The 20628-nt window shown below is 52.5% G+C and overlaps 2 protein-coding genes and 1 pseudogene across 2 annotated transcripts; all 3 read right to left on the bottom strand.

Annotated features, from left to right (window-relative positions):
* Positions 1 to 325: 325 nt before the first annotated feature.
* Positions 326 to 16477, bottom strand: LOC119444238 (uncharacterized). The gene is made up of 5 exons (XM_037708666.1): positions 16350 to 16477; positions 4776 to 5038; positions 2749 to 2868; positions 1817 to 2695; positions 326 to 1707 (listed from the first exon to the last, which is right to left on the bottom strand). The coding sequence occupies exons 1-5, from the start codon at positions 16475 to 16477 to the stop codon at positions 326 to 328; spliced, it is 2772 nt and encodes a 923-aa protein (XP_037564594.1).
* Positions 16478 to 16621: 144 nt separating this feature from the next.
* Positions 16622 to 18973, bottom strand: LOC119444239 (uncharacterized protein K02A2.6-like). The gene has a single exon (XM_037708667.2). It carries the CDS (start codon positions 18971 to 18973, stop codon positions 16622 to 16624), a length of 2352 nt encoding a protein of 783 aa, XP_037564595.2.
* A 173-nt stretch (positions 18974 to 19146) lies between these two features.
* LOC125944193 (uncharacterized) lies at positions 19147 to 20400 on the bottom strand (annotated as a pseudogene).
* Positions 20401 to 20628: the final 228 nt, after the last annotated feature.

Consider the following 20628-nt stretch of genomic DNA (forward strand, 5'->3'; position numbering starts at 1 on the left):
ATAGAAGGGTCCGGAGTGCTCCTGCGCGCGCCTCAAAGAGCAGTGCACTCCCCGTGTCGTTGTCGTAGAAGTTTTCCGTAGCTGTGGTGGACTTGTGCGAGCGGTATAGTTCAAGGGTCAATTTGCCAAGCATGGAAGAGCGCCACTGCTCCGTTTCGACCTCGCGTACTCGTTGCCGTGCCGCGTGGCTCCGCCTCTGAGCGCCTGACGCTTGTAGCGGCTGGGCAAGGAAGCCGAACTTGCGGCTCAGCGTGCGCACTCGAGTGGCCCATGCAGTCTGGGTGCCCCTGAAGCCCATGTATCGGAAAACACGGCGCGCCCATCACTAGTCTTCCATTTGGCGAAGTCGATCCTCAAATGCTACCTTGCTGCTCGCCTCTCGCGCCTGGAATGACGACCACCCCAAGTCGCCCTGAATGGCCTCAATGGCCACGCGTCCGTGGCAGCCGAGAGCCACGCGTCCCACTTCGCGCTGCCCGCGCTCCAACCACGCTCGGGTGTCGGCCGAAATGCATACCACCGCGTTGGCAAAGGTTAGCGCTGGGACGTGGACGGGCTTCCATAGCTCACGAACGAGTATATAGCGGTTGCACCCCCTAAGTGACCGCCGGCGCAGCACGGCACTGGCTCTTCGGCATGCTTGTCGCAAGTGTTCTTCGTGTGCCCCCAGGAGATCCGGTGATGTAGAGAGGGTGACACCAAGGTAGCGATATTCATTGGCCCACGGGATACTGTCGTTGTCCGGTAAGAGCACCGCGTTCTCTTCTGGTGTGCCAGAGAACTGTAGAACTGCGGATTTCTTTGGGTTGAAGGACAGGCCGAGGCGGGCGAGATGGGTGGCGCTCAGGGTGAAGAGTTGCTGGAGGTCGATGACATTTTCCACCAGGAGCACCAGATCGTCGGCGAAGGCCAGGCCAGGCAGTATCCAGGTGTCCGGTAGCCCCTCACTGAGAAACCGGAATGGGAAGCCCAGCCTCGAGTCGATCAAGCTTCGCTCCAACCCCGAAACATACAACATGTATAGCAGCGGGGAGAGCGGGCAGCCTTGCTTGAGGCCTCGGCGCACTGGCACTGGTAGCGATTGGGCACCGCCCAGACAGGCAACAACTGTATTGTTTTTGTATAGTCTCCGCAGCATGTCTACCAACGGTGGTGGCATATTCAGGGCCGACATTCGGCTCAGCATCGGCTCGTGAGGGACGCTGTCATACGCCTTTGCTACGTCGAGGAAGCATGCGACCAGACCCCGCGATTCCTTCCGGGCCAGATCAATGGTCTGGCTCAGGGTAAAGAGATTGTCTTCCAAGCGACGATCTGATCTGAAGCCGTTCTGTAGCTCTGTCAGGGCACCCGATCGCTCCGCCCAGGCCCTCAGCCAGCTCTTTACCACCGTAGTGAAGAGCCGGTATAGCACACTGGTCACCGTGATGGGTCGGTAGTCTTGTATGAGGCCAGCGTCCCCACCCTTCTTGTGGATAAGGCACACACGACCACACTGCCAGTCAGCTGGAACTGGCTCCCCGCTCAGAATCTCAGTGAACATGTGAGCCAGGGTGTCGCGTGCTATGTTCCCCAGGTTTTTCACTAAGCCCGCCGGTATCGCGTCCAGTCCCTGGGCGGTGCGCGAGTCTATCCGAGCAAGCGCGCGGTCCAGCGCGAGTCGGGACACCTGCGATTTGCACTCGTATATGACCGAGTTACCGCTTTCTGGGGGCTGACATTGCATAGTGCTCTTCGGTTGCAGTGGGCAGCGCGGTGTCATACAACTGCGCCATGTGTCGGGTGAGATGTTCTGGGATGTCACTGACTGGCTCACCTGTTGTCTCATCTCGGATCTCCGGTGGGGCGGGTTTCCGGTAGAGTGTTGACACGTACGCCCAGAACTTCCGGCCTCCTTGGCGCCCCGCAGTTGTCATGGACCTCAGCTGGGCGTGGTCGTGTGTCGCGATTTTGCGCTGTACAACCTGCTGCATAGTGCGCTTGTGGGCCAGGTACTGGTCCCACAGATCTTGGCACACGTTGGAGGGGAGTGCCGCTGTCACCGCGGCACGGTGCTGACGGTTGGCCACTTTACGTGCGTCCAGTGCTGCCTTCACCTCCCCGTCCCACCAGCCGTTGCGCCGCACACCGCCTCTCGAGTTGGAGCGGATCTCGTGGGCATGCATGATGCGCCGCAGTTCCCCAACGTATTGTTCATAGATCCTTGGCGGCGTAACCTGCAGACGTATCTCAAAGTCCCGTGCAACGGCCTCGTACGCTGAGGCCGGGAGATATCGTCGGGATGGTTCACGCTGCTCCCTGCGTCGATATCGCCAAATAGAGGCGGTGAAGGTGACCTTGATGCGATTGTTGTCACTGCTGGCGCTAAACTGCCCCGATTCGTCAATGTGGACGTGCTGAACTCGTTGCGCCAACTTGTGGGACGCTAACACGTAATCAATGCAGCTGCGGCTGGCCCTAGCGCACCATGTGAATTCCCCCTCGCAGTCTGGTCGGAGATTGAGCCCCTCCAGTGACAGATCCTGGGCTGTCTGTAGTAGGAGCTCACCGTTGCGATCTTGGAAGCCGTCCAGGGGCTGGATGTGGCCGTTGAAGTCACCTAACAGCAGTACCTCTTTACCTGTCGCCCAGCGACTTACATCCTCCCTAATGCAGTGCATGATGTGCATGTTGCCAACGTTGTGTCCGCGGTCGACTGCAAGGTAGACAATCCCCAGCAGGACAGATGCCCAGAATGTCGCCGCTCACCCACATGTGTTCGCTGCACGTGCACTCGAGTCTGGTCCAGGAGGTACCAGCCCTCCACAAGACGCCGATACCGCCGCCTTTGCGGCCGCTTGGGCCGCGGTTGGTACCCGCCCAGTGCCACTGAGGGTGGATTGGAGGCTCTTCAATACCAAGGAGGTGCGTCTCGGCGACAGCGTATACCGTCATACTTTCATCGTCCAGTAACTGGTACAGTTCTCCCCATTTCCCAGATTTACGCGCTCCGTGCAAGTTGAGAAAACCGACATTTTGCGTGGTTTTGCGCGTGCAGTGGGGATGACGATGTCGATGTCGGCTTCTGCGGGGCCGTAGCCTACGCTCTACGTGGTCGTTCGGGTCGCCTCTGTAGTCATAGAGTTTCTCACTATACATAGAGTCATAGAGTTTCTCACGAGACATAGTCACTATACGACTATACGAGACAGTCTATACGACAGTGACTATACGAGACATAGTCACTACATAGTCACTATACATAGTCACGAGACATAGTCACTATACATAGAGTCATAGAGTTTCTCACGAGACATAGTGAGAAACTCTATGTCTGTAGTTAGGATGGATGGATGGATGGATGGATGGATGGATGGATGGATGGATGGATGGATGGATGGATGGATGGATGGATGGATGGATGGATGGATGGATGGATGGATGGATGGATGGATGGATGGATGGATGGATGGATGGATGGATGGATGGATGGATGGATGGATGGATGGATGGATGGATGGATGGATGGATGGATGGATGGATGGATGGATGGATGGATGGATGGATGGATGGATGGATGGATGGATGGATGGATGGATGGATGGATGGATGGATGGATGGATGGATGGATGGATGGATGGATGGATGGATGAGGCTGAACCCTTTAAACCGGGCGGTGGCATACGCCACCTAGCCATGACTGTTAACATATCTTGTACTTTGTGGTGGGTGAAATTTCACCCCTGCCTTGATTTTATCCACCAATCAGATAACCTCTGTTTGGTTATTTCTACCCGCTTAAAGTCTATTTTGCCTTCACTGTCCCTAAACTCCAATGCTTTGAAAAAATCAGCCCCGTTGCCTTGCACTGTAGGGTTAAGCCCTTTACAGAAAAGTATGAGGTGTTCAGCCGTTTCCTCTTCTCCACACGCACAGCACAACGTACCTTGGTACTTGACTCGGTACATCTTAGTCCGCAATACTCCCGTCCTGGCTTCAAACAACAAAGAGCTTCCCCTAGAATTATAGTAGATATTTTCTTTGGCAATTTCTTGCTTGAAAGTTCGGTATGTTCCCAGTGCTGATTTCGTCTGCATCCCTGTTTTCCACAGCCCCCTCTCTGTTTCCTTAACCTTTTTCTTAACCGCTGTTTCCTGGTTTGCACCCCTCTTGCAGTCCATATATTTGATTGACAATTTTCTGGTCAGTTTCCTCCATTTTGTGTCAACATTCCTCATGTACAAATAACTAAAAACTCTCCTTGCCCATCGCTTTTCTGCCATTTCTCTCAATCGCTCCTCAAATTCTATCTCGCTGCTGGCTTCCCTGCCCTCGAATGACGTCCATCCCATGTCACCCTGTACCCCTTGATTTGGTGTATTTCCGTGTGCTCCCAGAGCCAGTCTACCTACCCCTCGCTGCTTAACTTCCAACCTTGCTCGAACCTTTGATCTCATGCACAGGACCGCATTGCCGAAAGTCAAACTAGGGACCATCACCCCTTTCCAAATCCCTCTCACCACTTTGTACCTATTGTAATTCCACAGTGCCCTATTTTTCATCACAGCTGCATTTCTGCTACCTTTAGCCGTCACATATTTTTCATGTTCCGTTAGGTACTCAGCCCCATTGTTTATCCACACTCCAAGATATTTGTACTTATCCACCACCTCCAATGTAACCTCCTGTATCCTATGTTCGCTGCCCTGGTTATCATTAAAAGTCATCACTGCCGATTTTTCTTTACTGAGCATTGGTCACTGCAGCGCCACCTGTTGGCGGACTATGTCTCCAACCATTTGGAAGAGGTCGGGGCCTGCACTGTGGCTGAGTGGTTGCCATGGGGTCAATGCAGGATGGGTGGTGCCCAGGTGCGGTACCCATGTCATTGGGACCAAACTCGCCCTCGGTGGACACGGCGGAGTGCTCAGGGTTGGCAGATGTGGCGAGGTCATCATGTAGGCGGGCTGGGAGCGCTCGTAGAGGGTTCGCCGGAGAGGGGCCTGGACCTCGCTCCTGGTTTCCCTCGGGTGCGCATTGTGGGTCCCGTTCGCTGTCCCTGCAGGAGGGTCCGGGAGCGAGGATTGTTGCTCCAGGGCGGGCAAGGACACATTCGGGCCTGTCTTCCGCCGTGGTGTGTGACTGGGCTTGCCTCTGATCCTCCGGGGTTCCTGCAGTCCTAAAAAAGGACGTGTCGCCTGGGATAGCTGGGTCGCAACATGGCGCGTTGTGGCTGCCAGGTAATTAATACCGTCCTGGGCTAGCCGTCCTTCCCCTGCTAGCATGCCGGAGAGGTCAACAAATGTCGCCTTTAGCGTCCCACACAGTTTCGTGAGTTCAGTGTTGAGAAGCATTGCTCTTGCCCGCATTGCCTTGCCTCTTGTTTCGACTTCGGGGATGGAGCAAATCACCAGTCTCTTCGCATATGGGGCCACGGTCTCCCGGATAGTCTGGGTAATATCGCCTATTCTGGGGTAGCGCCGCCAACTAGTGGTGAGTGACGGCACTAGGCGCGACGACCGGTTCCCTGCGTTCTCGGCGCCGTTGTTGGCACCGCCAATGGCCACCATTGGTGGTGCCGGCAGTGGGGGTACAAGTGAGCTATCTTTCGGTGTTTTGGAAAAAAATAGCAGATCACGCCAAAAACAGGGGTGAGTTTTCTTTCGAAGTGGAGGGGGGGCATTACTAGGCATATTACAATACGTTGTGGGCGCCGAAAATTTGCCGAAGCTCGTGTTTGAATGCCGCCCAGTCAGGCAAGGAGCTCTCATGGTTAAGAAACCAAGTCCTGGCAACGTCAGTGAATGCGACGTTCCGAAGCTTGTGAAAATCATCCCACCGGTTAGACTCACTCACTCGGTCATAATTGTCCAGCCAGGCGTCACCATCTTGACTAGGAAGGCCAGCGAACACGCTGACGGTCCATGAAGGAACGGCCGGTGGGGCAGAGACGGTGACGCTGGGGGCTCCCGGTGGATCTTCTTGGGGCATGGTGGGGAAAGGTGGAGCAAGCGGCGACCTGAACAAAGCTCCAGGGAAACTCGAAGTCGTAGAGGACCAAGGGATCGAGAGCAGCCTCCACCACTTGCGAGACAGCTGTTCAACTTCGACGATTTATTATGCAGGCCACGCACGCGCTGAAGAGAATGACGCTGGCCATGATGATGAATTTACAGGGTGTCCCAGCTATCACGCAGCACGATTTTAAAAAAGAGGGACGGCGTTGCGCGAAGCCATCCTAGTGCGCATTGTTTCCAGTATACAGTGTAGTAGCCGCTAGTAATGTTTTCGTTACTGAGATTTAATTAATTATTTGTAATTAATTATCTAACTCGAGAAGTACTGTCCTAATATCAAGGTGTCAATGAGAAAGTTGTAGAGCAACATGAAAAACTCCCGATACAACATATGTGTTTTTCAGAGTGTGAAAGAATCCCGCGAATACACGCAGAATTGCCGCACGACTGACCGCTCGAGGCACTTTGCGTGTATTCGCGGGCTTCTTTCATGCTCGGGAAAACACTTTTATGTAGCACGTATTCAGCAACAGAAATCTGTATCGGGAGTTTTTCATGTTGCTCTACAACTTTCTCATTGACACTTTGATAATTAGGACAGTACCTCTCGAGTTAGATAATTAATTACAGTTAATTAATTAAATCTCAGCAACAAAAAATTTACTGGCGGCTACTCCACTGTACTGGAAACAATACGCACTATAGGTCGGCTTCGCGTAACGCCGTTCCTCTTTTTTTGATCGTGCTGCGTGATAGCTGGGACACCCTGTATACAGATGAAGGGGTAATATATATGTATTATATATAATATAATATACAATCCCCATCTCCTCGTCGACGGTCGCTCTCCCCAATGCGTCGCTGACCCGCACCCTCCGACCAGGAATACTAAGCGCCGCAGTTCGCGAGACAAGAACTGCGCCATCTTCGAACTGCCCAAGTCCTCGCTCTTCTCTTGCTATCACGGAAGCGGAAGAGCTGGCCATCGCGTTAGCCATCAGCGAAGGCCAACACGCAAGCAAACCACTGACGATCCTCACGGACTCCCAGCAGGCCTGCCGCAACTTCCTACAGGGAAGAATCGCAAGACCTGCGGCACAAGTTCTAGCCCAAATACCCAAGAAGGACACTGACGACAACACCATCATAACCATCATTTGGATACCGGGTCACGCTGCCATCACGGGTAACCTGTATGCTGACAGAGCAGCTCGAGAATTTGCACATAACCGAGCACTCATCAGGCCGACTGCAGATGATCCTGACCTAGTTGACCCCGAGTATTCAGCAATCCTGAACTACCACAGAGGGAGTCGCTTGCGATATCCCCCACCCCATCGAATACTAAAGAGGGAGGATGCCGCTGCCTGGCGTAGGCTCCAGACAGGCACTTGCACGAATTTACACATATTACATCGCATGTACCCCACAGCCTACAGGGACGAATGCCCGTGGTGTGGGGCCACACCAACCCTATGCCATATTACGTGGGAGTGCACGTTACACAACATAGAACACTATGACACGAACACCACGAGGGAGCAATGGGAGGCACTGCTGTCCAGCTCGGCCCTCGACGACCAGCTCAAGCTGATCTAGAGAGCAGAGAAGATGGCAAGAGCCAGCGGAGCCCAGGACTAGGGGCCCCGACCATTAGCGATGCCCCATTGGGGCAAGACAAAACTATCTTTGAATTAAAGTTTACCTATCTATCTATCTATCTATCTATCTATCTATCTCTTGCTAACATGGTCGCCATATTTGTCGAAGGTATTTCTACTTTTGCGCTTGTGGACACCGGCACCGCCGTTTCTATTATAGCCGCCAAACTCTGCCGTTTGCTGCGGTGACCACGCCGCTGTCTGGACTGTCGGTTCACACGGCAAGCGCGCAGCACGTGACACCTCTCGCAGACGTACTGCCCGTGTGCTTTTACAAGGCGTTTTGTACATTGTTGAGTTGTTCTTCCTGTCTGCTCATATGACGTCATCCTAATTGGGTGGGACTTCTTGTCCCGTCATAGTGCCATCATCGACTGCGCACGAGCTGAAGTTGAATTTTCGCCGTTGTGTGACGGACCATCCCATGATGCTCTTGATCAGCCGCCTAAACTGGTCGTGCGTGAGGACACCGACATGCCACCTGGCTCTTTTGCCATTGTCCCAGTCGTCTGCGATGCCGTCACCGATGCTACGGTCTTCTTTACACCATCTGACATCTTTATGAGTCGCAAAGCCGTTCCACTGCCTTTTGCAACGCTTCACATCGCCTTCCGGCATCAGCAATATGTTTGTGTACAATCCACTGTCTGCGGGCGAAGGAAGAAGCAGAAGCAGAGCACAGCTTCAGTAAAAGCTTCGATGCTCATCAAATGATTTTGCAGTGACAACAGCCAAGCACCACCCAGAATTATACACCATCGGATTCAGCTCGTCACCGGGAACCCGAAGATTCCAAATTCTGAGGTGGGTGACCGTTTTACGAGATTTTACGGCTGAAAACTACCTCGCGCCTGCTGCCTAGCCGCTCCGAGCTGCCTCGAGTCGCCTCACGAGACCCAGGTCTCGGCGCTCGCGCCCAAGAGGCAATTATCGTCAACGATGGATGATGAGCAGGATGAGGAAGTCACCCGACAGGAGGACGACGTAGACAACGAATGGAAAGAAGTTAGATACAGAAAACGTGCAAAGGAGGGGAGGCAGCATATCCGTGCTAGCCCTAGCCCTACCCGAACGCCAAGAAGGCTTGGCGCACAACTTATATCCAAGATAAACAGGGCCATCAGAATGCCAAGACTGCCGACAGCAGACTACAAGATAGTCATCAGGCCAAGAGGAGGACTGCAGATATCCCAGCTAAGCTTAACGGAGCTAGACAAAGCTGCGTACGAAGCAGCCGAGATCCGTTATGAAGAACGAGATATGGACACGATCTGCCCGAATAACTTCCAAAACATTTTGGTCGTCAGCACCCCAAATCAAGAGCATGCAGACAAATACCAAGGGATCAAGCACATCAAGGCCAATGACAAGGTGTATGAGGTGGGAGCTTACGAGACGGCACCGGAAATCACCGCCAAAGGAGTAATCAGAGGTGTCCCCTTGGAAGAAAGCCCGCGAGATATCGCCGCGGCAGTTATCACACCCAGAAATCCTACGGCGATCGCAGCTAAACGTCTTGGAAACACCACGACGGTCATAGTCCTTTTCGACGGTTACAGAGTTCCGTCATACGTCCTATACAGAGGAGTGCTCACGCGATGTTCTCTATACAGAAAGCAAATGGACTTTTGCAGACAGTGCAACAGACTTGGACACAGGAGCGATGTGTGCCCGAGGCCAAACGACAAACTATGTGCGGGATGTGGAACGCCCAACGCAAGTCAGGACCACAAGTGTCAGCCAAGATGTCAGCTATGCGGCATGGATCATCCCACGGCCGACAAAGCCTGTCAGGCCAAGTTCAAAAAACCCTACATCGTCAAGCAACGCCAATGGCTCCGACAAATGCAGCAGCAACAGCAGGAAGAGCATCTCTCCAACACCGGGCCGACCGATCGTGGGAGGTCCAGATCCAGGAGGAGGGCAACGCCTGGGTCCAGATCCCAATCTGGCTCCCGCACGACGCTAAGAGGTCGCACCCCCCAGTCTACCGGACCGAACCTGAGAGGAGGCCGGACTCCATGCCGCTCCAGATCCCGGTTCAGACCAAGGGGCGGCCACGGCCATCGAGGCGATCCGCCACTCGCGGTGAGCTGGTCAGACGCGGTTAAAGGGTCTTCGGGGGAGATTGCACATAATCTCAATAAAATTGCCGAGATCAAAAAAGAAAACGCTCAGCTTAGAGAATTAATATCGCAACTCACTAGAGAAATTCAAAGCCTTAAAAGCTGTACTGAAAGAACTGCCAGTCAAACACGTTCCGCGGGCCCCTGGAGAGACCCGAGGAAATCCCAGATAATAGAATGGAAGAGGACAGCACCCCTCCGCCACTGAAAAGAAAAGCTCAGGCGTCTATAGTGACAAAACCGCTACGCAAAATTCAAACCTGATTCAAACATTGTCCGAAATACAGAAGGTAGTTAAAGAACAGGCAGAGGCAACCAACAACCTTTCGCTTGCAATCTCCATGATCATGAATAGACTAGATAAACTCGAGGCTAACGTAGCCAGTCTCAACCCTAGGGCGTCTCCGGTGCCTCCAGCCAACACCCTGGCGATCAGCACCGTGGGCAATTCACAATTACCGCAGGGCACCACAACAGCGGCTGTCCCAACTAATGTCATGAGACCTGCCTCCTTCCATCCCCCTCCCTCCTCAATACCCAAATCAAAATAGGGGCGTACAGGAAAAAAGACTTATTACCAAAATAGGGAAGTACAGGAAAAAAAAAGAGTGGAATTGTAGGAGCTATGAGGGGAAGAGAGCAGTACTGCAACAACACCTTAGGAACAAAACCAGACCAGATATTGTAATTCTGCAGGAAACGCACGGTTTAGCTAAGCTATCGGGATATAAGGCGATCGGCCCCACGACCGGGGATAAGAGAACACTAACCACCCTGGTAAGGAAGGGAATCGTAGCAATCCGCCACGACACCCAGATCACAGAAATCGCGCACATACTCGTAGAACTTCCCCCTAGAAGAAAAAAATTTCCGAGCACGTTTATCCTAAATTTGTATAGCAATCCTGCGCACATACAACGCTTCCTTTCTCTCTTTAAGAAGGCCGTAGTAATAGCGGGACCCAACCCCCTCGTCATTGGAGGAGACTTTAATGCCCCACACAGCGCATGGGGATACGGATACACACGAGCCAAAGGCAAAATGCTATGGCAGGATATTAAAGAAACCGATTTAACTGTCATCACCGACCCCGACTCCCCCCCCCCCCCCCCCCCCGCGCGTATAGGGACTGGTCTCGCGAGAGACACAACTACAGATTTAACATTAGTTCGCAACGCGGGGACCGCCAAATGGAAAAACACATTTGAAGATTTGGGGAGCGATCATCGTATAGTAGAAACCAAAATTGAAGAGGCGGTAGACGCAGAACTCAATAGACGACAGGTTAGATGGACGGACTGGGATAAGTTTCGAAAAGTCAGATTCCAAAAAACAAGCTTCCATCAAGAATATTGCGCAATGGGTCAAAGACGTTATACAAGACGTCAACGAGGCTACGCAAACGATCACATCAGATCCCCCCATAGAAAAGATTGATAGCCATCTCGCGCACATGTGTGAGGCCAAACAATCACTACAGAACAGATGACGGGAGCAGAGGCACAATAGGAGTTTGCGCAAGCGTATAGCCAAGCTCAATAAGCAGATTGAAGAACATTGTCAGCAGCTAAGCAAACAACAATGGAACAAGGTTTGCAATGCTCTGGATAAGCAAATGCACGCAGGCCAGACATGGCGCGCATGCTCAAACACCTGCTCGACCCAGATAACACCAAATCGGAACCTACGCAAACCTTGCGTACGCTGATGCCCCAGTATAAAGGCAGCGAGGAGGACTTTATCGCCGAGGCTAGCAACATATATATCCCCATAAACCCCGGAGACACAAACGAGCTACTGGACGAGGAGTTCACCGTAGTTCAAATTAGGGCAGCGCTACATATGTGAAGCTAAACACTAAATCCGCACCGGGACCGGACGGGATCACTAACAGAACTCTCCGGAACCTAGACGATCAAGTAATAGAGAACATCATGCAATATATAAACTAATGTTGTGCCGAAGGCGTCATCCCAGCACAATGGAAAGATGCTAAAGTAATCCTTATCCCCAAGCCCGGAAAACAACCCGATCTGTCGAACTTACGCCCCATTTCACTCACGTCCTGCGCTGGAAAGCTGGTGGAACATGCTTTCTTCAATAGAATCAATAACTATCTTGAGGAGAAGGAAATTTACCCAGACTCCATGCTGGGGTTCCGCTCCCAGCTATCCACACAGGACGCTGTGGGGATGCGCGACTCTCACGCGTCTCCTGTAATCCGGCTTCACCGCGTAGCTAAGTGCCGACGGCGGTCGTGGTGGTTGCGGCGCATTGCGAGAGATGGCGTGAGTGTCGCGATGCTGGCGCCACCAGGCGGCGGGGTGACTTGGGAGAAAGGGGTCAACGGCGCTTCCTCATTGGCTTGGGATCGGCGGACAACACGCACGAACGCATCGCGCGTACGCCGGCCCGCTTCGCGAGACGTCTCGCGTGGCTCGGAGCGGGGCACCGGTATGCACGAACACGGATCGTTCGAACGCGCCACCGTTCGCGTGACCGTACACGTGAACGACTAGGCCATGGTGTCATAGCATGGGGCGAACATATTCGCTCGCTATCCGGTCGCGGTGAGTCGGACTTCCTTGATTTGTAGCGCGCCCATGTGAATGTTCTATTGGTTGTAATTCGGCTAGTGTGCATTAGTGTATGAAAGGTGCAATAAATGCCCTTTTGATTGTTTGCACTACTGTGTTGTCGTTCCTTTGTCCCAAGAGCACATGAGAGACTCCACATCTGGCGCCCAACGTGGGGCCTCTTGGGGCATCCGACGATAATTTTAACAGTTTTGCGCGGTTCGGGACAACCTTTGTTTCAATCGAAGCGTAGTCCTAGCGTGAATTTTGATCGCTAGCGTCGGCGGCGTGCTTTCTTGAGAGAGACGACGGTTGCTGTATCGTGTTTGAACTTTTCAACATACTAAGCCTTTTCACGAGTGTTTTGTTGAAGTACTGTACACTCGTCGGTACGAGAGCCACGTGGTCTGCATCCTGGGAGAGCGAGGCCTAGCGCCCGCGGAGCATTGGCAAGCCTGAAGCGAGTGAGTACGGAAGCCTCGTGGGTGGTCCGAATTTCTTATGTAAATAGCTTCTTCTATCTCTTTGACTTCGTCAGTCGCGGCTCAGGGAGCCGGGTGGCCACGGGCGATGGGTGCCGCTACGGGCTGACTGGTATTGCGGCCTGGCACCGGGCGCTCCGACACCGTCTGGGACGGTGGGCGCCGTCAACTCGGATGCTGTGTGCACCGAGCGGGGTAGGACCACCTCACAGAGCTAACGTCTCCTCGCGGCTGCCTGTTGTGCACATTTTGGGTGATGTTTTTTTTTTTTTTTGGATGCCGGTTGTTGTCAAAGTAGCGACGCATTAGGCCTAAGGCTTTACAAAGCCGCCTGTCGCACGTTGCGGGACACAACCTGGTGGACCGTGGTGTTGAGGTGTCGCACATTGCTTCCCTCATTAGTCCGCCTCGCACGAATTGAAATTACTCGTTCGACTCTAGAAAGTAAGCTTTGTTCACGTGAACTTAGCATCTGAAATGCCACCCGAAATTTTGCCGTCCGAATTGAACATCGTACTACGTGGGCGATGCGTATGCAGAATTCCTCTCCCTTGCACTACTTTAGTGTTTGCCGAGTGCGTTGAATGTACGCAGCGTGAGCGGAGTCACCCCTGATTTGCTGTCACCTGCACATCGTCTGCGCTGCTGCCCCGGACTGCAATCGAGCTACCCCAGGCTTTGGCCTGTGGCCAATTCGGCGCAGCGACTTCGGCAGCCGCCTGTGTCCGGCTCGCTACCCTCGGCGGCTGGGAAAAAAGCCGGCAATCACCAGCGGCGCTCGCCGACAGGGCGCGTCGGCGCAAGCGACGCTTGCTCGTGCCGACTTCTGCGTCGCCGTTTCCGGAGTCCTGTGCTGGAGTCGTGCCATCGAATCTGCAGAGGCAGCAGAGCTGATGCTGTGACCAACGGATGCCAGCGGTGCACCCTAGAGACAATGCCGGCTCGCATGTTGTGGAAAACGTGTGGACATTTCCTCGGCGCGGCCACTGTCGCCTGTACTAACTTTTGTTCGCGACGCGCGCGTTGATATGTTTATGATATGTTGATATGCGTGTGACATGTTTCGCCGGAGTATGCATAGTGATTTAAGGTTGGGGGGATGGGCGACTCTCACGCGTCTCCTGTAATCCGGCTTCACCGCGTAGCTAAGTGCCGACGGCGGTCGTGGTGGTTGCGGCGCATTGCGAGAGATGGCGTGAGTGTCGCGATGCTGGCGCCACCGGGCGGCGGGGTGACTTGGGAGAAAGGGGTCAACGGCGCTTCCTCTTTGGCTTGGGATCGGCGGAGAACACGCACGAACGCATCGCGCGTGCGCCGGCCCGCTTCGCGAGACGTCTCGCGTGGCTCGGAGCGGGGCACCGGTATGGACGAACACGGATCGTTCGAACGCGCCACCGTTCGCGTGACCGTACGCGTGAACGACTAGGCCATGGTGTCATAGCATGGGGCGAACATATTCGCTCGCTATCCGGTCGCGGTGAGTCGGACTTCCTTGATTTGTCGCGCGCCCATGTGAATGTTCTATTGGTTGTATTTCGGCTAGCGTGCATTAGTGTATGAAAGGTGCAATAAATGTCCTTTTGATTGTTTGCACTACTGTGTTGTCGTTCCTTTGTCCCAAGAGCACATGAGAGACTCCACAATGCCATGCTGCAAATTAAACAGCAGATCCTAGACAATAAAACAAGATCGACTAGGGCGATACTAGGATTAGACCTCAAAAAAGCCTTCGACAAAGCAGCGCATGCAGCTATATTAAATCAGATAAGCCAATTAAGCTTAGGATCGAGAGCATATAATTATGTCAAGGACTTCCTAACGGACAGAACGGCATCCCTTGAAGTGGGAGAACTCAGATCTGAGGAGAGACACATGGGTAGCGCTGGCACCCCGTAGGGTTCAATCATATCGCCCATGCTGTTCAATCTAATAATGATAGGACTCTCGCAACGGCTCAACTCTGTACATAGAATACATCACTCCTTATATGCAGAAGATATCACCATCTGAGTGTCTGAAGGTAGCAACGAAGAGATAGAACAGAGACTACAGGAGGCCGTCGACACCATCGAGGAGTATCTCGAAGGTACTGGCCTCGAGTGCTCGCCGGATAAAACCGAACTCCTCCTCTATCGACCCACGCCCAAAGGCAGACCACCCAAGTGCTACAACCGGAACCGAGCCTATGAAGAAATCCAAATTCGCTCCAAAAACGGCAGGACTATCCACCTAGTGGAACAGGTCAGAATCCTAGGACTCATCATCGAATCCAAGGGCACTAACGAAGAAACCGTCAAGAGGCTAGTAACTAATGTCACCAACACAATAAGGCTATAATCAAGAGAGTCACAAACAAACACCAGGGAATGAAAGAAGCTAACGTCATCACTTATATATTCCTTCGCCATAAGTCACATATATACGTAGCGGCATACCTCAATTGGTATTCAGCCGAAAAAGCTAAGATAAATGCACTCATACGAAAGGCGTACAAGCATGGCTCTATGCCTTCCAGATAGCACCAGCACCGAGCGACTACTTCAACTGGGTGTACACAACACGTTAGAGGAGCTGATAGAGGCTCAACCGATTGCTCAGTTGGAGAGACTGGCCGGATCGCGCACGGGCAGGAGTATCCTCAGCAAATTAGGGATAACCTATCACAATCAACAAGGATGTAAATTGTCGGTTCCCAAGGTAATCAGGGAAAAGACCCAGGTCCCCATTCTGCCCAAAAACATACACCCCGAACTTGATCAGGGAAGGAGGGAAAGCAGAGCTAAAGCTCTACTCAAGGCATACGGTAGAGACAAGGAGGCGTTGTTCGTGGACGCAACGGAGTACCCGAGTCACGAATCCTACGTCGCAGTAGTAATAAACTCCGACCACGAGTGCATAAGCGCATGCTCGATATGCTCTAATAACAGTGATATTGCAGAAGAAGTAGCTATCGCTCAGGCTTTAATTTCGCCCAAATGTCGATACGTCATCAGCGACTCGCAGTCAGCCATCAGAAACTATGCGCGAGGAAGAATATCGCCCGAGGCCGCTAACATATTCCACGGGAAAGCACAGTTCATATCATCACAGGAATTCGAAGACAGATACATCATTTGGTTCCCAGCCCACACCTCCTGCGAGACCCTCGCTCCCAACCTCAACGAGGCAGCCCACCGCGTCGCGCAAAGTCTCATTTACCGCGCTCGCGAAGAAGCTTCCCCCGAAGGAACGGGAGGGGAGACTGTAACGTGCCGTAGTTGGAGTGATACGACTGATTACGACCGATTGTGTCGGGAACGCACACGGGTTTATTTATGCTACATCGCAGCCATCTTGGAAGCTCCCCTGCTCTCTACCAGGGTTGCCTTCCTACATTACAAAAGGTGCTATGCATGGACACTACATCATCCCCTCAGGGAAGGAAAATTCAGTTTTGTTCAAACACATAGTAGAAAAAGAAAAATGCACTTTTATTCACACATAGTCTTTCAGGCGCTCAGGTCGTTGCCTTGTTCGTTGGGGGTACCGCTGTGAGGCGGTCTTGGTAGTTGCTGGTGGAGCTTCACCAGGAGTAGCTGTGCGGTGGCTTGGAGGGTCACAGTTACTTGGCACAGCTGCATCGTCCAGATCTGGCATGTCGGGCTGGTCCTGGTGTCGTTCCATTTGAACTGTGCTCGCATCTTTGAAGAAGCTAGAGTTGCGACAAATCGACACTCCATCTCTGGACCCTGTGATTTTGGAGCCAGTGACTTTGGTGATTGTGTATGGGTGGGGGTCACATTAAGACGAGAACTTCTTTGACCTGTCTTGTTTGCAGAGGACTTGTTGTCCAACATGCAGCTGGTTGTGACTGGTGTGTCTCCGAAAATCGACGTACTGCTTGTTGTATGCTTTTCTTTGGGTGTCATTCTGTCTCGCCTCAGAGTGAGCTGAGTTCTGAGTATCAGCAGCAAGTGTCGGTAGAAGATTCCTCATGGGTCTCCCAAATAGAAGTTCAAACGGAGACTTCCCTGTGGAACCATGGGGTGTGGACCTGTAAGCCAGGAGAAACGACTGAAGCTCATTGGTCCAATCCAAGTGGCTGACACGACTTGCGAGTATCGACTTCTTGAGGGTGCGCATGAATCGTTCGGCTTCCCCGTTAGCCTCTGGCCACCGTGGAGTGATGCCGTGATGCTTGAATCCAAGCTCGCTAGCAAACTCTGCAAAACCCTCACTCTGAAAGGGTGGGCCATTGTCTGACTTTACAATTTTCGGACAGCCGAACTGAGCGAATATAGTGCGCAGTTGCTTGATGACTGTAGGTGCTGCAAGAGTGTGTAAGATGCTAACGACTGGGTACTTGGAGAAATCATCCACAACTACCATGGCATACTTGCCATCAGGGAAAGGGCCAGCAAAATCTAACGACAGTTCTGTCCACGGGCCTTGAGGAAGCTCCTGAATTGGTAAAGGGTCTCGATGGTGTACCGGTGTGTTGGTTTGGCATGCCAGGCAGCTCTTAACTGTCTGGTCCACTAGAGAGTCTATCCCTGGGAACCACGCCTTCTCACGCAACAGCTGTTTTGTCTTGACAATGCCTTGGTGGCCTCGATGTGCAAGGTGCACCGCCTTTGTGTGAAGTTGTGCTGGCAGTACTATCCGCGTGCCTCTTAACACAAGGCCTTCTTTGGAGACTGACAGTTCTGTCGCAACGCGAGAGAAAGGCTGTAGAGTTGTGTTCTTCCAATGTTTGCCTTTCTGGGGTTGCTTTAGGGCTTGCTTGAGTGAGTTGATCACCGGGTCAGCTAACGTCGCTTCGGTTACCTCCTTTATGGTCATGGCACGAGGTAGGCTGTGAGACACGATGAAGTTCACATACTGCTCAGCGACAGACTCCATGCGCCGAAATGGTTCTGTGGAGTTTACTGGGTGGCGGGACAAGTAGTCAGATGGGTTGCTTGGACCACTAGTCTGTTGCACTTCAAAGGTGTATTGTTGAATTCGAAGTGCCAAACGCTCTAGCCGTGCTGAAGGCAGGGAGCGGGGGTTGCTGAGAATACTGACCAATGGCTTGTGGTCCGCTAGTAGGTGGAATGCTGTCCCATACAGGTAGATGTGAAAGTGCTCAATTCCCCACACTACAGCCAGCATTTCCCTTTCAATTTGAGAGTAGCGTGCCTCCACAGGAGAAAGGGCACGACTCCCATATGCTACCACCCTGGTTGCACTTCCGGAAGTCTGCGTGAGAATGGCACCTAGGCCATGAGGAGCAGCATCTACAATGAGTGTGATGTCCTTTCCTGGGTCAAAGTAGGCAAGAGCTGTGGCCTCGGAAAGCTTTCTCTTCAGTTCGTCCAGGGCACCTTGCTGTATGTCTGTCCAACACCAGTCCTCTCCTTTGGCTGTGAGTTTCCTGAGTGGTTGGGTGAGGTGGGCCAGATTCGGTATGAACCGACCACAGTAGTTAACAAGACCAAGGAGAGATTTCACTTCACTGGCACTGGTGGGTGGTGAGGCACCGATTACTGCAGACACCTTAGTGGGGTCTGGTTGTACACCTTTGCTTGAGAATACATGCCCGAAAAAGGTAAGTTCCTGTTGGTAGAATTTGCATTTCTTGACGTTCAATGTGAGGCCACTTGCAAGTAGACATTCCAGTGCCGCCTTCAAAGCTTCATCATGCTCTTTCTCAGTCTTTCCATACACCAATATGTCATCGCTTACGTTGAGCACATTGGGGATGTTGGTTAGAACCTGACGGATGGTGTCCTGGAACACTTCGGCTGCTGAGTTGATTCCGAAGTTGAGTCTCTTGTATCGGAAGAGTCCAGCATGTGTAGAGAATGTGGTGATCACACGAGATGATGCATCAAGTTCTAATTGGTGGTATCCATCTTTCAGATCAAGTTTAGAGAATAAGATGGATCCATTCAAAGCAACAAGGATGTCGTCCACTGTCGGTGTGACATGTCTCTCACGCTGGATGGCTTGGTTAGCACAGCGCATGTCGACACACATTCGAATATGCTCGGGGTCATGTGGTTTCGGTACTGCCACGATTGGAGATACCCAAGGGGTTGGTCCTTCAGTCTTTTCAATTATGCCGAGGGACTGTAGCCTTTCAAGCTCTTCTTCCAGTGGCTTTCGCATGGAGAAGGGGATGCGTCTGTGAGGTTGTGCTACTGGTTGAACAAGGGGGTCAACATGGAGGTGTACTTGGAAGTCCTTTAGACAGCCCACTCCCTTGAAAAGGTCTGGGTAGGCCACTCTCGGATCCAGTCTGTTTGGCACCTCTCCCACACTGTACGTGATCTGGACTAGTCCTAGACGGGAAGTTGCAGAGAAACTAAGTAGTGGGGTACAGTCTCCGGACACAACATAGTTTCATGGCTGCTGCTGTTCTTGTAGGTGATGAGAACATCTAACTTTCCGAGTAGCGGTAAAGGAGAATTTGCGCCATAAGCAAATACTTTCTTGGACGTCTTGGACAGCGTTTCCGTGCTCAAACGCTTTTTCACGCTATTCGAACCGATGACAGACACGGTAGCACCAGTGTCAATGGTAAAACGGACGGTCTCACCATCGAGTTTGAGATCCACCTGGGGAGAGGCCGTGATTGGGCGACAGTGAGAGGAAGTCATGAAGACGTGTTCATCACTGTCAGGGCTGCTTTCCCGCACGACTGCATGCACGGTTTTGCGTGTTGAACGACACACACTAGCAAAGTGTCCAGTTTTGCGACAAGCATTACACTGTTTGCCAAGAGCGGGGCAACTGGAGCGTCCCTCACTATGAGGCCATGATTTTCCACAGTTGTAGCATGTTGCGTCTGTCCTTTGATGGCGCGGAGGCTCGCGAGGCCGTGATGGCGCTTTCCCGTGGTACTTCGGTTGATGAGGTCGCGAGGTGCGCTTGGAGTTCACTGCAAGTGTAGACGCTGACGCTGAGTTTTCTTTGTACTGCTGACGTTCTTGCTCGATCACGGAGATGTTGTGCTCGACCTCTTCAAACAACCTGCCTTGTTTGAGAATTCCTTGCAAGTCGAGGTCATGCTGCATGGCATACCGGCGTAGACGTGTTGACACTGTAGACAGGAGGATTTGATTCTTGATTTCGGTGTCGGCATCGGCGAAAGCACAGTGCTTAACTAGCTGTCGTAGTCTGGCGTAGAACGCGTCGAGTGATTCGTTTTCCATTTGCTTGGCTTGACGGAAGCGGTAAATCTCAAAGGTAGGGTTCACTCGGGGTGCAAAATAGCCACCGAGCTTCTTGCGTGCTGCGGTGTAGAGAGGCGTTGCATTGCTGGAGCCATCGGTGCTTGAAACGGTAGACGCAGTTGCGGCTGCGGGAGAATCAGGTAGCGAACAGTAAATGTCATAAACTTATTCACCAACGTAGTGTAGTAGTAGGGCCGTCTTCCGGGCGTCGGCTGTGATGCCGCAGGCTACGATGAAGTTTTCAAAGCGTTTCACCCACTTCAACCATTCGGTGCCGACGTTATTGGCGTCAGTGGCACGCGCGTCGAAGAAAGGAAACGAGGGAAGCATGCTGTGCGCCATACCGCAAAGTAGAAGTTCGGTCGATGTGTGCTGATATCTTCGTTCCGTTTAAAATAGTTGCTAGGCAGCCTTCACGTAGTTCAGACGCATCTTCATCGCCATTGTAACGTGCCGTAGTTGGAGTGATAAGACTGATTACGACCGATTGTGTCGGGAACGCACACGGGTTTATTTGTGCTACATCGCAGCCATCTTGGAAGCTCCCCTGCTCTCTACCAAGGTTGCCTTCCTACATTACAAAAGGTG

This window comes from Dermacentor silvarum, chromosome 3, assembly GCF_013339745.2.
Source record: "Dermacentor silvarum isolate Dsil-2018 chromosome 3, BIME_Dsil_1.4, whole genome shotgun sequence".
Taxonomy (NCBI): Eukaryota; Metazoa; Arthropoda; class Arachnida; order Ixodida; family Ixodidae; genus Dermacentor; species Dermacentor silvarum.